Source organism: Seriola aureovittata, chromosome 2 (genome assembly GCF_021018895.1).
Source record: "Seriola aureovittata isolate HTS-2021-v1 ecotype China chromosome 2, ASM2101889v1, whole genome shotgun sequence".
Lineage (NCBI taxonomy): Eukaryota > Metazoa > Chordata > Actinopteri > Carangiformes > Carangidae > Seriola > Seriola aureovittata.
In genome coordinates, this window is record NC_079365.1 from 26,225,975 (window position 1) to 26,240,403 (window position 14,429).

General features: G+C 39.5%; 1 protein-coding gene across 1 annotated transcript in view; it reads left to right on the forward strand.

Annotated features, from left to right (window-relative positions):
* Nucleotides 1–7,330: 7,330 nt before the first annotated feature.
* stab1 (stabilin 1) overlaps nt 7,331–14,429 on the forward strand; it is a 68,563-nt gene continuing 61,464 nt past the window's right edge. The window contains exons 1-4 of the mRNA XM_056395170.1: nt 7,331–7,948; nt 11,048–11,175; nt 11,820–11,935; nt 14,305–14,390. Coding sequence (XP_056251145.1) covers nt 7,901–7,948; nt 11,048–11,175; nt 11,820–11,935; nt 14,305–14,390 — 378 coding nt within the window. The 5' untranslated portion in view covers nt 7,331–7,900. The remainder of the gene's footprint in view (nt 7,949–11,047; nt 11,176–11,819; nt 11,936–14,304; nt 14,391–14,429) is intronic.

A 14,429-nucleotide genomic window follows, 5' to 3' on the forward strand; every position in this document is an offset into this window, starting at 1 on the left:
AGTCGCTGGGAAAGTCTGTCTGAACAGGTGTCTGCCATTGGTGTGAGATTCAACTCACAGAATACAAATGAAGGTTCAAAATTTAATTTTTTTTTTTTATAGGGGTGCAGTGACTTTTAATAATAAATTATTATTAAATTGATCTGCATTATTCTGTAATAATTACCTTCATGATAAATTCTTAGAGTTGAAAAATCCTGTTTTGGTGTGTGATGAGCATTAGACTGAAAACAGCCCTGCATTAAAACAGCATGAGGCTCTGTGTCGGTTTGCCAGTGTTGCTTCAGGTGCTGCCGAAAGGCAACTTGGTGAGGGGTTACTGATAGAAATAATAGACAAAACTACCAAAATAAGACCTGAGCTGTAATAAAGCAGAATTTAATCTTAAAAGACCTCGAGGAACAGTGTGACTCAGAGAATGACTGAATTACCAGTTTAAAATGACTCAGACCTGAAGTCCTACATGAATGGACATTAATCCACTGAGGGTCCAGCACTCATCAGCTGAGGTGGCTTGTAAACAGCTTGTACTCTTTTCAATTAAGAAAGAATTTCACTATCGTATCTGATTGAAAGATTTCAGATTTACACTCGGTGATGAAGATTACAATCAACAGTCCTTTGAAAGGAATGGAGAAAGAGCTGCTTTTTATTATATTATTCAGGCCCGGTCTTGAACCTACTTTGTCTCCTGAGGAGGAGAAGATCTCCTCTGGTGGAGATTCTGCTTCAGTGAAGAAATGTGTTGTAATGAAAGAGCAGAGGAGATGAAGAGGAGCCATATTGTTTGCCATATTTTAATGATCTGCTGTATTTGATCATGTTTTCCCAGTTTAAACGATTCTACTTCTTTAGGATATTACATTGGTGATACTCTTGAGGCTTCTTATCTAAGATATTTAGTGTTTGCATAATAATCCAATAGGTTTTAGTGTGCTATTATTAGCTTGTCCCCAGGTTGTTAAGCAGTATCTAATGTGTGAGAAAATTTTACCTGCACCAGTGGACATGCATTTTCAGGTAAATCTGAAGTTACGTGTTTGTTCCCCAAATGAGCCACCACAGCACTTTCGAGTTGATGCAGATTGCTTACATATTTTTTGCGGCAACGGCATAAACCTTGTGAAGCAGAACCTTTTGTCTCCTGCAGGGCCTTAGCTACCATTGAGGACATGTACTTCAAATGTTTTTCTTGCGGCATTTTTTGGCTGATTTCAGTATTTAAAGACTTCATCTCGTTGCTTGACTGCTTTTAGGTCAACAAAATAAAGGATTTAGAGTTTATAAGTGAACCGCTAACTAAATTAAAAAGTATACAAAAGATTTAGACAATTGAAAACTTTAGAACATTTTTGAGTGGAGGTTGCTGGGGATTTCGATTTTTAAACTCTTATAGCTTCAGCCCTGTTGAGAACCATGTGTCTTTCAGAAGACACAAAAAACATCTTAAAAACACGAAAAGAAAGAATTCACCAAACGTTCTCGTCAGCAGTTCATCGCTCTACCCGCTCAGTGAGGTTTTGATGACTTGGTGATTCAGCAACAGGAAACGCAATGCCACCTTTCAACTCATTCAACTTCCTCTATTTCCTGTCTGTTGGAGCTGCTCGTTATGAAGTTCAACTGATTTCCTTTTTGGGGACACTTAACAGGCCCAAGGGCAGAGATACTGTACCAGGAAATGTTTGATCAGCAAAACTGGCTATTTGACCTCTGATTGGCGTTCGGTGGGTTCCAGTAGGTCACCTGTCCAATGGGAAACAATTTGAATGAAGCTACAGTTTTCATGTAAAGAAAAAAAACTGAACCGTTATCACACGGAGAGGTTGGATCCAAACAGGATTCCTGTTTGGAGCAAAGTGACATTGAGCCAAGACGACATGACAATGCATTTTCAAGAGCAAACAGGTCTAACAGTCAGACTGGGAACTACTCTGGAGGACAGTGTTTGTTCGGCAAAAGCATGTAGTGTTTTTGTCTCATTAGTTTGTTAGCAGCATATTCATTTAACTTCTCAACATATTTGAATTGAATTTGGCTGAAAGCACAATTGATAGATCGTTTGAATAACTGATTCCATGTAATCAGGAATTTTTTGAAGCTTTTCTAAGCTTTACAAGTTGGATTGTTGCTGATCATCATCGTTAGTCTCATATTCAGATGCAGTTTAAAAAAAGTTAAAATTTTCTGTTACTAAAATAACAAATTTAGTGGATTCCACTTTAGTGGATTTCTAGTATGAAATGCAAAACCTGGGCCTCCATATAAAGTTACTGGAGCAACTAGAGGAAACCACGGGATGTCAGAAAGATTGTACCCAATCTGAAAATGACCTGTGACTCCTTTGGTTCAGGTTATCTGAAATGCTCCAATTTAACAGTTTTATATGCGGCCCTGTATGTGCACTATTGCACACCGCTGGCGGGGTTATTTTTTTCTCTCTCTCGCTCTCTCACCTCTACCTGTAAGAGGGAAGCAACTGAACGCAATTAATGACTTGATAGAAGAGAAAAGGAGGGACCCGAGGAGACAGCCTTGCACACTGCTTGGGGTGGACTACTCTCCCCAGATTGCCCTTTGTTTCCCAGTATGGTCCAGAGTGTTGCGTTTTTGTTGTTGTAGTTTATTACTTTGGTTTTGGGCTGGAGATCACTGGTAGGTCAGTTATCAGATTTTGTTTTGGTATAGTCTAGTTCAATTGTCTTTAGGAAGTTTAAGGAGGAGTACCGAGGTGTGACAGCCCATGGCGTAGCTGGTGCAGCGGCCTCCCCATCTTCTGTTCTTTTAAGCTGAGATTTTTAGCTCTTGGGTGTATTGGGTCAGGTTTGCAAATGGTCCAGTTTAGCAGCAAACTGTTATGTCTGTTATTTTTTTTTAAATGAAGTTAGCTCACAGAGTGAATTACCAGGGTTTAACTGCTCAGTTTACTAGCTAAAACTGTTTACATTGACAACTATAACAGGCACATATTAGCTAATGGCCCCGTTCAGCAGAAAAGGTTAGTTTATGTTCCAGTTTATCAGCACGAACCTTAGTCTGGGTTAGTTGACGGTCCAGTTCAGTTTAGCAGTTTAAACTGTTTGGTTAAGTGTAGTTAGCAGCTAATCTTGCTAGCTAACAGTTGTCTGTCAGACTGGCAGTGACAGGTTCAGGCCAGTAAACAGTTCAGCTAACAGCAGAAACCTTTGTTCAGGTTAGTTGGTCCAGTTTAGCAGCAGATTTTTAATTCAGCTTGTCTAGTTTTGTTTTAGCAGCTTTAACAGTTTGGTTCAGTTTTACAGGTACAACAGTTGACTTTAGCAGCAGATAATTGGTTCAGGTTAGCTAACAGCTAATGGATTCAGGTTAGCTAACAGCTAACACTGACAGGTGTAACAGTTCTACTCAGTTTTACAGTTAAATTTTACAGCTGTAACTTTGGTTCAGATTAGCTGCCAGTTCAGTTTAGCATCAAAAACACAGGTGTGGTTCAATCAACGACTTCCCAGGAACCTGGCTCGTGGAGTTTAGGGTAAGTCGTCTTTATTTTGTACATGATTTAAGTGAGATTAATTAATTCACTGTTAGTTCCACTGCACATTTTTCAGCCTGGTAGGTCAACCCATAGCTGGAGAACCACTGCCAACACAGTGAAGGTGAAAATTCAAATTCATGGTACCTGAGTTAATCTGGATGTTCTGTTGAGTTCAGTTTAAGTGTCATTTTGTAAACAGCTGCAGCAGAAAGACACCAGGGAACACCAAAGGGATGTGACACTGATAGTAAATCCTTTCTCACTTCCTCTTATCTTTCATGGTCTTTCTCGTCTGCTCGGCTGTTTTCCGGCCCAGAGTGCTGATTGAAGGTATTTGTTGAGGTTGAGACGGTCACAGGGACATGGGCCGAGAGATACCCATGACCTCTGGCTCAGGCTCCTGTTTCTCTCTCTTTACTCTTGATTAATGTTTTTCTCACTTTTTAAGTGAGTCAGCAGTGTGTGTGTCTGTCTGTGTGTGTTTGTTGGTGTTATTATGCAACACTCAAAGATTATGATTATCATACTGTCCTTCACGCAGTGTTTTAATTCTTTAGGTTCATTTGACATGGACTTAATCAAACAATGTCAAGGCAACACAGAGATGTGACCTCATCACAGCACAAGACCAAACTACATCTAAGTCATACGCAATATCAGATAGTCAGCAGCACGCAATTTTGTCACACTGTTGTCTAAACATAAACATATAAGTGATATAATTTTGTGAGGAAGAAACTTGTTTGGTCTCTTGTCCTGTAACGTGTCCGTGTCTGCGGTAGTTTCTGGCAGCACTGAATTAAGCCTCGTGCTGTCAAATAGTAATCTGTCTTTGTCGGTCCGCGTTCTCTGTGTAATGTTAATGTGTAAAATACAGACTTCATGTAAAACTGTCCACATTTCACCTCTTTTAAAGGCCTTATTATTACATCAAACATTGTACTTTCCAAACAAATTCCACCCAGGGTTTAGATTTTGAATATTTTTTAGTGGCATGTCTTCCGTCTGTTTTTTGGTCCAGACTGAATCATCCGTATCTCCACAATTATTAATGGGATTGTGGTGAAATTATGTACAGATTTTGTACATTCATGGTTCCCAGACTGATTGAAGCTCTGACTGAAATGTCTTGACGACTGTCGGATAGATTGCCATGAAATTGTAAAAGTTTGGTAATCGTATCTCGATCGTATCTCGATCATATCTCGATCGTATCTCTCACAGTGTAACAGACTCAGCTGTCCACACTTTTCCATGGCAGAGAAAACTTTTTTAAAAGGTTTTTCCATTGTCAACCAGTTTGCATCCAACTTGATAACCCAGCACCAGTAACCCAGTACATGTAAGTGTTACTCTGAAGCTTTGAGCCAACAAATTTAAGACTTGATGTTGAAATTTCTTTCTATTTTAATAAAGCTTAAAACAGATATTTGTGAAGGCTTGACAAAACAGTTCAAAAGTTGAAGATAAAAAAGATAAAAATCTACTGCTGGAGAGCCAGTGAGCAAGGCAGTAAACTTCTATAGTGGTTTACTGTCAGCCCCTGAGTTTCAGCCTGCTTCCTGCTATTGTTCTGTTGGTATGCAGTTTGACCTTTGACCCTCTCTCTGGTCTGGCTCACCTCGCTGGGCCTGTCATCTGTTCGTCGAGTCAAACTAAATTAAAACAGGAAAGGAACTCAGATTTCACATTTGTTCCTTTTCATTCTTAGAAGCAAACGAGCACTTGTCAGCTGACGAGGAAATCCGTCCAAATCACACCGCCCCACTGGGACGTCCAGGAGGGGAATTCCGCCCGAAACTTCCTGTAAGGAAGAAAGAAGATTTCTCACAACCACTCTTTCTCTCGTTTTGAGTCGACCTTATAATAAGGGGCCAGAATATTATAATATTACCTGCTAGTCAATTATTTAGCCGTAGCAGTGATTAAAGAGTTTTCTTTTTCTGTCAATACAGCCACTTTATTTGCATCATGTCTCGAAGGCTTTATTTCACACAGCAACAGTAACAACTCCTGACCGAACTCGCTGCTACAGCTCAGAGAGAAATTTCCCGTCATCAGACTTTCTGGTGAGCAGTAGGCGACCTGTGAGTGAGAAAAGGTAAATTACCAAAGATGAACAGAAAATGTGGTAAAATTATCAAATGCAATAGCCAAGCAATGTTTTCTTTAATCCACGGTTATGATAATAAAGAGAAGTAATATATCTAGAGCTGAAACCATTAGTAAATATAAAAAAATGAATCTGTTATAATAATTGATTAATTGTTGAATTGATTTATTTTATTTTATTTTTTAAGATTTGGGTTTCCTCCTCTATTAATTGGACAAAACAAGATATTTAGAGATATAGACTCACATTTTAGGAAATTCCAAAGCCAAACAAAATGAAGACATGAATCAATCAATCTTGAAATAATTGGCAGATCAATCGATAAATAAAAATCCAATAAAATCTAGAACAAGCCCAAGAAACAAATCCAGTGAGCGGTTTATAACTGACAAACATGAACTAATCTTTATTTGAAGAGTTGTTCTGAAAACAGCTTTAAAGTGATAAACCAGAGTGATTAAAACCAAAGGTCGGTGTGTTTTCTGTGACTGTTCCTCTGGCTGCTCCAGGTTCATACTGTATTTCTAACTGAACTCTGTGCAGTGTCCTTTTGTGTCAACTTTGGTGTTTGAAACTTTGTAATCGTGCTACAAAATAAACTCCTGTTTACCGTAACTACTCTTGCAAAGGTGGGAGGTAACTGGGTCGTCATCAGTTTGAGACAAAGGATTAGTGTTTACGGTGGTGAACTGTGTAATATAGTACAACAATAAAATCTACTACACTGCCTTAGTAATTTAAAACTGACATTTTAAAATCTTTTTAATTACTTTGTATGTTATAAACAACTTTGTCCTCCCTTGTTCACATTCAGGAGCGGATCAGAATATTAGAAACACCTCTGAATATAATGTAGTCTAGTAAAACACCATCACTTCCAATGACCTCAGCGCTGAAGCGTACAGTATAAATGAATGAACGCCTCCATGACTGTCAATAAAATGCACATTATTGGCATCATAACAGTAAAGTTTATAGATTATAAATATATTGGATTGTGCAGGTGTAACTGATAAAGCAGTCATTGAATGTATGTAGATATATGTATGACTCATAAATGATATATACACAAATATATGAAAACATATGCAGGTGTGTGTGTGGGTGTGTGGGTGTGTGTGTGTGTGTAGTCAGGCCATCTATTGTGTGGTCTTGGTGAGTGGTTCCCAGCAGATGAGCCTTTATAACCATGTCATCCCTTCTCACAGGTCAGGTTTATCTGTGATGGTCAACCTGAAGGACGTTCTCCTCTCTGATTGTTTCATTCAAATGATTTGAATTGAAGTTTCATGAAAAGTCAGAAAAATAACCAATATTACATGCATCTATAATGTTTTTTTAAAAAATCCTATTTCCTTACTTTGCTGATTATCTTGTGAGCCCTTCGTGGGTCCTGGCTCCAAGGTTGGGGGCCTATAGGTGCTGTAGTCCAGGTAGAGAGTTCAGAGCTCTGGAGGTTGGAGATGGACAGAAGGGAGTAGTGACTTTGTTTTTGATAAGTTAATATACTTCTGCTGCAACTGTATACTGCTGCTAACATTGCTATTGTGACTGAAATGTGCTACTGTTACAGCTGCTAGCTCCCCTTTATCAGTGCTATAACTGTTACTACAAGTACTGTTGTGTTACTACGAGGGGAGCAGTAGGAGGAGATGACCTCTGCTGGGAGGTTCCAGGAGCTGCCAGTTTCTGTTGTTTTTTTTTCTTTCTTTTTTCTAGATTAGAGAGGAAAAGACATGACGCCAGCAGTCGCTCCAGCCTCTCTAGCTGCTCTCTGCCTTACCGGACACTAAGCTGAGAGTTAATTTGTTAGTTGTTATTTGTTTGTTAGGTCTCACATAACAGGGATTGTTGCCTTCAGATTGCAAATGAGTCAAGAACACTGCTGATAATAAGAGCGCTGCCTGGATCCACCCTGTATTTGTTATTTTTTAATTTTTTTCACATTTTAAGTAGTTATCTTAGTTTTTCCGTGTAACAGCAGGTAGCTTTGAGTTTTCTTACACTCATTACTGCTGGAATACGAGTCTATTGTTTTCTGATAGTTTTGTTGTCCTTGCACAGAGGATGTTGTTATATGTGTGTTTTTTCCTGTAGCTAATACAGCAGGTTGTGCTCGAGGTTCAGTCTAGATATGAGAGGAGAAAACTAGGGTAAGATCTCACAACCTGGACACATTCTCTACTTTTTCTACTGATTTTTTTTTACTATTGACCGAGGAGGACGCTGGGTCGGTGGATATATATTTCCCCCTGGATGTGACACTTTTAGCCATGCTTCTGTTACTGCTGCTGCTCTGCGTGCAAACTTCATTGCAAGAGGTAACACACTTCCAACTCCATTACACTGAGATACTATATCACCTGTTTATTCTCTTTAGATTTTTAAATTATAAGTAGATTGCTTGACTCTGTTAAATACAATGACACCACTCATTGTTTTCCTTCCGGAGCCTGAACTCAGAGAGCATTTGTGTTCAACTGTACAGACCCTAATCCCACTTTTGGTCACTGAATGAATGAAAAGTTATGGGTCATGTAGACTCTAGCTAGTTGACTCTAGCTTTTCCATTAGGTGAAAATTTAAGGGGTAAAGTGAAGGCCTGACATAATAATGGATTTATGAGGTTGCTTCCTGCATGTTGGGAGACTCACATGAGACCCAGACCTGGATCTTGACCTGATATCCTGACTTTTCGTCCCTAGAAAGGATCAGACTCATTAGTAAGAGTCTCTGTGAGGCTGTAGTTAAGCACATATAACTGCAGCCATATTTATCTTGCAATTTATGCTTAATTTAGTGTGTTGGCATACTAACATTTCCTAATTAGCACTAAACACAGAGTGCAACTAAGGATGACGGGAATGTAATTTTGCAGGTGTTCAGTGATGAATTTAAATTTCAACCCGATGATGGTCAGAAGATCGCCAGTTATTACAATTGATCCTGAGGGGAACACGACTGTGTGTTTGACCTGCTGGTGGTGCTCGAGGGAAAGCCAGGGGATCACCCATAGGGATCACCGCAGTCATTATGGTCCATCCCCTGAGGGCCATGACTGTCTGTGCCAAATGTGATGCTTTCATTTATGTCTGCACATTGATTTTACGTGACATGACATTAATGCTGCCTCTAAAATGTCACTGTATTTGTAAAGCACATCTGACCCTCAGTCCTTCACTGAGCAGCAGATTGCTGGTCAAGCTGGAGATGGACAGGTGTTCCTCACCTGGACAAAACTGATATTCTTCAGTTGAGGACATGCAGCTTCCTCTGCCAAGTCCAATCCACCATAAAACACATTTTAAAATGTGGCATTCAACTGACTCTGGGTCGACCAACAGGTGAAACTGTTTAGATTTTGTCAGCTGACGTTGAGCTGGTTTGTTTTTGTCAGTCATTGTGAACAGAGTGATTTTGATTTGAGGTGTGAATCTTCCATTAAAAAGGATTCCCAGTAAAACCAGCTTGGCTGTTGTTGTAGAATCCCAGTCTGTCCGTTATTCACTGTGTGTGGAGCTGATCCAGGAAATCATCACCACAGTGTCTCTTTGCTGCTCCGCTTTGTTAAAATTAGAGTTAATTATTTTGGTTGCTAGTAAGTTGATATTTTGATCAATTACTTACACATACATTTCCTGATTTTGTAACGTCACCCAATAGTGTCCCCAAATCTCAAATGTTCCTCACAGCTCAGGGCTGATGTTTTGAAGTCACTCTGTGAACTGAGTCGAGTCTCAGCGTCTCACCTGGGAGAAAATGCTTTGTCACTTCCTGCCCTATTTTCTGCGTATTTCTGTGACTCAAATATAATCACCAACACAAAAAAAAAACTCATTCATAAAACCAGTGACCTCATTAGAGGCTCACACTGGGGCTTACTGAAATACAGAGTGTGAAGGTGAACAGTCGAATCAGTACAGGACCAGAGAGAGCCACTAAATGCCAATATGTTCATGCAGTTACGTCAAACGACAAATCTTAAAGCTCAGTGTTATCGTTCATTCTGACCTCGATTTTGAAGCTCGCATCAGAAATGTGACAAAATAATCACTCAGAAGAGATTCCCTCTGTCTCTCCAGGCTGATACAGAGACACGAGTGCATGTTGCTTATCACCAGCAGACTTGATTATTCTGATGCTTTCTTGTAGATAATAAAACAACTAAGTCCATCCATTGGTTACATCATGGACATTTTTAAACATGCTGGTGAAGTGCCTCTATGGTCGGGGGTGTTGGCCGGGGTCAGTCCAACACGTTGGTGCTATTGGCCACCGTTGGATGGGTTGCCTTCACGGTGTGTTCAGATATTCATGGTACCATGGTGATGAATCTCAATGACGTTAGTGATTCCTTGACGTTTCCTCTTTTTACGTCAAATGTCTCAGCAACAGCTGGATGGATTGCCATTGAATATGATACACACACTTTGTCCTCTTTATGATGAAGTCGTCATTTGTGGTCCACTGATTGTTCATCTAACACAGTCATCAGGCCAAACTGTTTGTCCAATGTTTTGGTTTATGACAAAATAATAAAAACTAATATGATTTCCATCAGCCTCAGATGCAGAGGCTCAGATGAACTGCATGTTAGCTTACTGACATTAGCACTTATCTCAAAGCACGACTCTGCCGCCTCACAGAGATGCTCGCAGGTCTGCAGACTCTTCGTCTTGTAACACAGATGCAGGCAGCATGCCACACAAAACTAAACTACAATTTATTTTCATCAGTTTTTCGCTCTATAAAACACTTTGAATTGTTTTGGGGTTTTTTTATTAGATTTTGTTCGACAAATAACCTTGCTCTTCAACTACAGTACAGCTGTACTGCTACTTTAAAACCCTTAATGTAGCTGAGGTCTTCTGACCTAAATCTGTTGGCTGCTCTGCAGCTCAGGCTGAAACTCGGGGGGGTTACATCGTGTATAACAGCCTTCCTTATAACATCTGGAGAACTACCCACTACTGAAACTAACTGTGTTGTGTGTAGATCTTAAATGTCTTTTATGTAATTTATTTAAGTGTTTCCATTTTACACCAATTCATATTAATACTCCTCTACATTTCATAGGGAGATATTCTACATTTTACTTCACTATATTTGTTTTACAAATGAACTTACTAGTTACTATTCAGGTTAAAGTTTTACATGCAAAACGTATAATCAACAAATAAGATGTGATTCATTCTTATAAAATTGCCAAACAGTATACACAGTAGTTAAATATAGCTCCACCTCAACCAGCTGCAACATTAAAATACTGCTCACACAGTTACTGTTACTTTTCAAGGTCTCAGATTTTTCCTGAAAATGTTTTTGAGTCCTTTTCACGTGACAGATGAGTGTAGACTTCAGTTCAAGTATCATGTGCTTGCTTGCTGCTGTGCGGTCACACATCTCCTCTGTTCCCTCAGACTCCTCCTCCTGGTCGATGTGATATCTCACAGAGGATGGATGTGTACACCTCCTGCACTTCCTGTGCCGCAGCTGTCAGAAGCAGCTGTCCCCACACCTTCAGCAGAGTGGGCACCGCCAACTGCAGGTACATACCAGCCAGGATATGTATTATAGTTGGAAGTAAATGAGTGGAGTTACTCTACTTTAACTTATTTTATTTAATACTTTTATCAAATGTATGTATCTATCGGATTAAGATTTCCAACCTTTTGGCTTATGACCTTGAAAGCAGCGTGTAGCTGAGGCCCCTCGTCACATTTCAGATGTCTACGAGTTGTTAGCAGTTCCACTAGAGACATTCCCACTCTAAACCTCTCGCACGGTTTCACATTCTGCTCAAAGTTAAAAAAATACAATACAGATTTGTGTTTGGACCCACCGGACTGAACTAGCTAACTGTATATAAAGTATTTAAACGAGCTCCACCTCTACGAGCTACAGCAGTGAAACTGTGGTTACATAAAAATAATAATAATCTAATAATGTGTTGTATAATACAGTGTCAGGCAGTAAAGCATCTGTATTCTTCATCCACCGCTGCTACCAGGTTACATATCCATAGTTCATCAAAGCAGTGAATGCTTGTTTTCTCCTACACACACACACACACACACACACACACACACAGACCTGAACTCCATGACTGTGTCACGGATGTAGTAGCAGTGGTAGTATTATGTGGTGTGAATGAAACAGCTTCTTCACCTCATGTTCCCTCGTGTGCTGCAGTTACGTGGTGCAGATCGGCGGCACAGAGATGGAGCTGGATGGATGTCAGCACATCTGTGTGAAGAGGTTCATGCAGCCACAGTGCTGCCCACAGCACTGGGGACCGCTGTGTCTCTGTAAGACACACATGCACACACACACACACACATGCACACGCACACACACGCACTCATGGTAGTTTATTTTGTCACATGAATGGTATGATTCTGCTGTTTACCTGGAGATCGTGGAGATGGGGAATGAAATGATCCCTGCTCATGATTTTATGAGCTTCTGTCGAGGAAGATCGAAGGTTTTCCTGTGATTTAAAATAATTTATAATATTTATATTATAAATAATTTCGCTTGAAGAATACATGTCTTTAAATTTAGTTCAAATTAATTATAACATTACTGCTGATAATAAATCGTACGATTACGTTTATTCTTATTTTCTGATGATATTCCTTAATTTTTCTTAAGAATATTTGGTCATATTTGTAGGACAAAAACACTCCCTCTTAAAAGCAGAACATGCAGATGGACGAACACACACATGCAAAACGTCCTGCGATCTCTTTCCTGGGAAACGGGACCAGATTTCTACTGGGATCTCATCTCCCTGTATTGCACTCTACTGTGCCGTGTTTGGGTGTCTGATATAAGCCTTCACTCTGTATGAGTCAAACTGACCTGCCTGAGTGTATTTTATCTTCTCACCTCTAATACACAATAACACAGCCCATTGGATTTCTTTTTTTTACTCCATCGCTGTTTTCTGTCGTTTTTTCTCTGCCCAAAAACAAAAAAATAGAAGCTTTTAGAAAAATGGTTTCCAGAGTGGATGAATCTGAAAACAGAGGCCACATGTTTTTAGTGTTGATGAGGTAAACGGAGCTTTTGGAACATGATTACGTACGCATGGTCTGATATGTGTGTCAGTCTCCTCGAACGGCCCCCGTGATCGCCTGTTTTCAGTGTCAGTATAATCAACCACACGGCACAGGTGTTATTTATTTAAGGCAATAACTAACAGTCACACATTTCATTTACACGGGGAAGCCTCACAAGACCCTGAGTTTTTTTGTTGTTGGGTGCTAGGCAACCACATTATCATCTGGCAATCAGCTGTCAGCCTGTAGTGTCGGTCACCCAGAGATTTCAAGACAAGACAGAGGAAACATTAATATTGTCAAAAGCAGAGCGGAGCTGATGTGACCTCCTCAGCTGAGTCTGATAGGCTGAGACAGCTGTCAGTCAACCAATCACCTTCCTACAGCTACAGCGCCCCTTAACAGTTAAAGTCTTTGCAATGTATGAAGAGAAATAATATTTGTAATCATTCTGTTCTCGGAAACAAGTCAATATGTAATTGTGACATTTAACCACTGCTGAAAACTTAATGGGAAATTTAAATCCCACTGTATTTTTAGAATTTAAATATTTTGCTCATCTAAATGTTTTAGAGCTGAAACAAACTGTCAATTAGATGTTTGAAAATAAATCCGCCATTTTCAGAATTAATTAATCAGTTAAGTCATTGTTCGATTTTATAAGTAGATTGATCAATCAGTCAGTCGATCAATAGGCAAATAATATTTTATATATATATTTTAATAATGATTGATTGTTATACTCACTTTTCAAGCAAACAAAGTAAGAATAAAAACTGACATATTTTCAGGTTAAGTTTGAACAAAGTGGGATTTGCAGTTTATCTTGTCATGTATGACAGGAAACTGAAAGCTCTTGGTTTTGGACAAAACAAGACATTTAAAGACGTCACCTTGGATTCTTCACAGTTGTGATGTTTTTTCACTGTCCTTTTGATATTTCATGCATGAAACCATTAAAAAATAAATGGCAGATCAACAATGACAATAATCATCAGCTGTGTCCCTGAAACATAAAATAAAATGAATTTCAAAGAAGCAAATACATGTCACATCGATTAACGTAAAATATTTCAATACAAAAAATTCAGTGGTAATAAATAAGTTATAAATAAGATTTTATTTACTCATTTCCACACAAACAAACAATAAAAAAGTAAAATATCCACTAACAGACTTACACTGCATGTGCCATTTTTCAATTATGTTAAAAAAATCAGCTGATTGGGAAAAGGACTCACCTGATTTTTAGGTGCAGATGGATGACAGTCGAGGATGACTCGTCGCTCTTTAAGCTGTAGTGCTGTGATTCATCAGATGTTCATCTCACAGTTTGACATGCAATCAAAACTGATCTCCCACAGAGTGACACAGATTAAGACCATGACTTTATCAGATCATCTCATGCAGTCTGACATGACGTGAACATGCACGGTGGCTGTATTCACACAGTGTGTAGGAGCCTTAACAGAAGCTGGAATGACACACACTTAATCACCTGTCTCTCCATCTTTCCATGCACTTTGTCTGTCTGTCTGTCTGTCTGTCTGTCTGTCTGTCTGTCTGTCTGTCTGTCTGTCTGTCTGTCTGTCTGTCTGTCTGTCTGTCTGCAGCCTGTCCCAGCTGGTCAGGGAAGACCTGTAACTTTCACGGAGCCTGTCTGGACGGAGACCTTGGCAACGGGACCTGCGTCTGTGATGTTAGTATCCTGCCTGTCTGTGACTGTCCTACCTGTTTG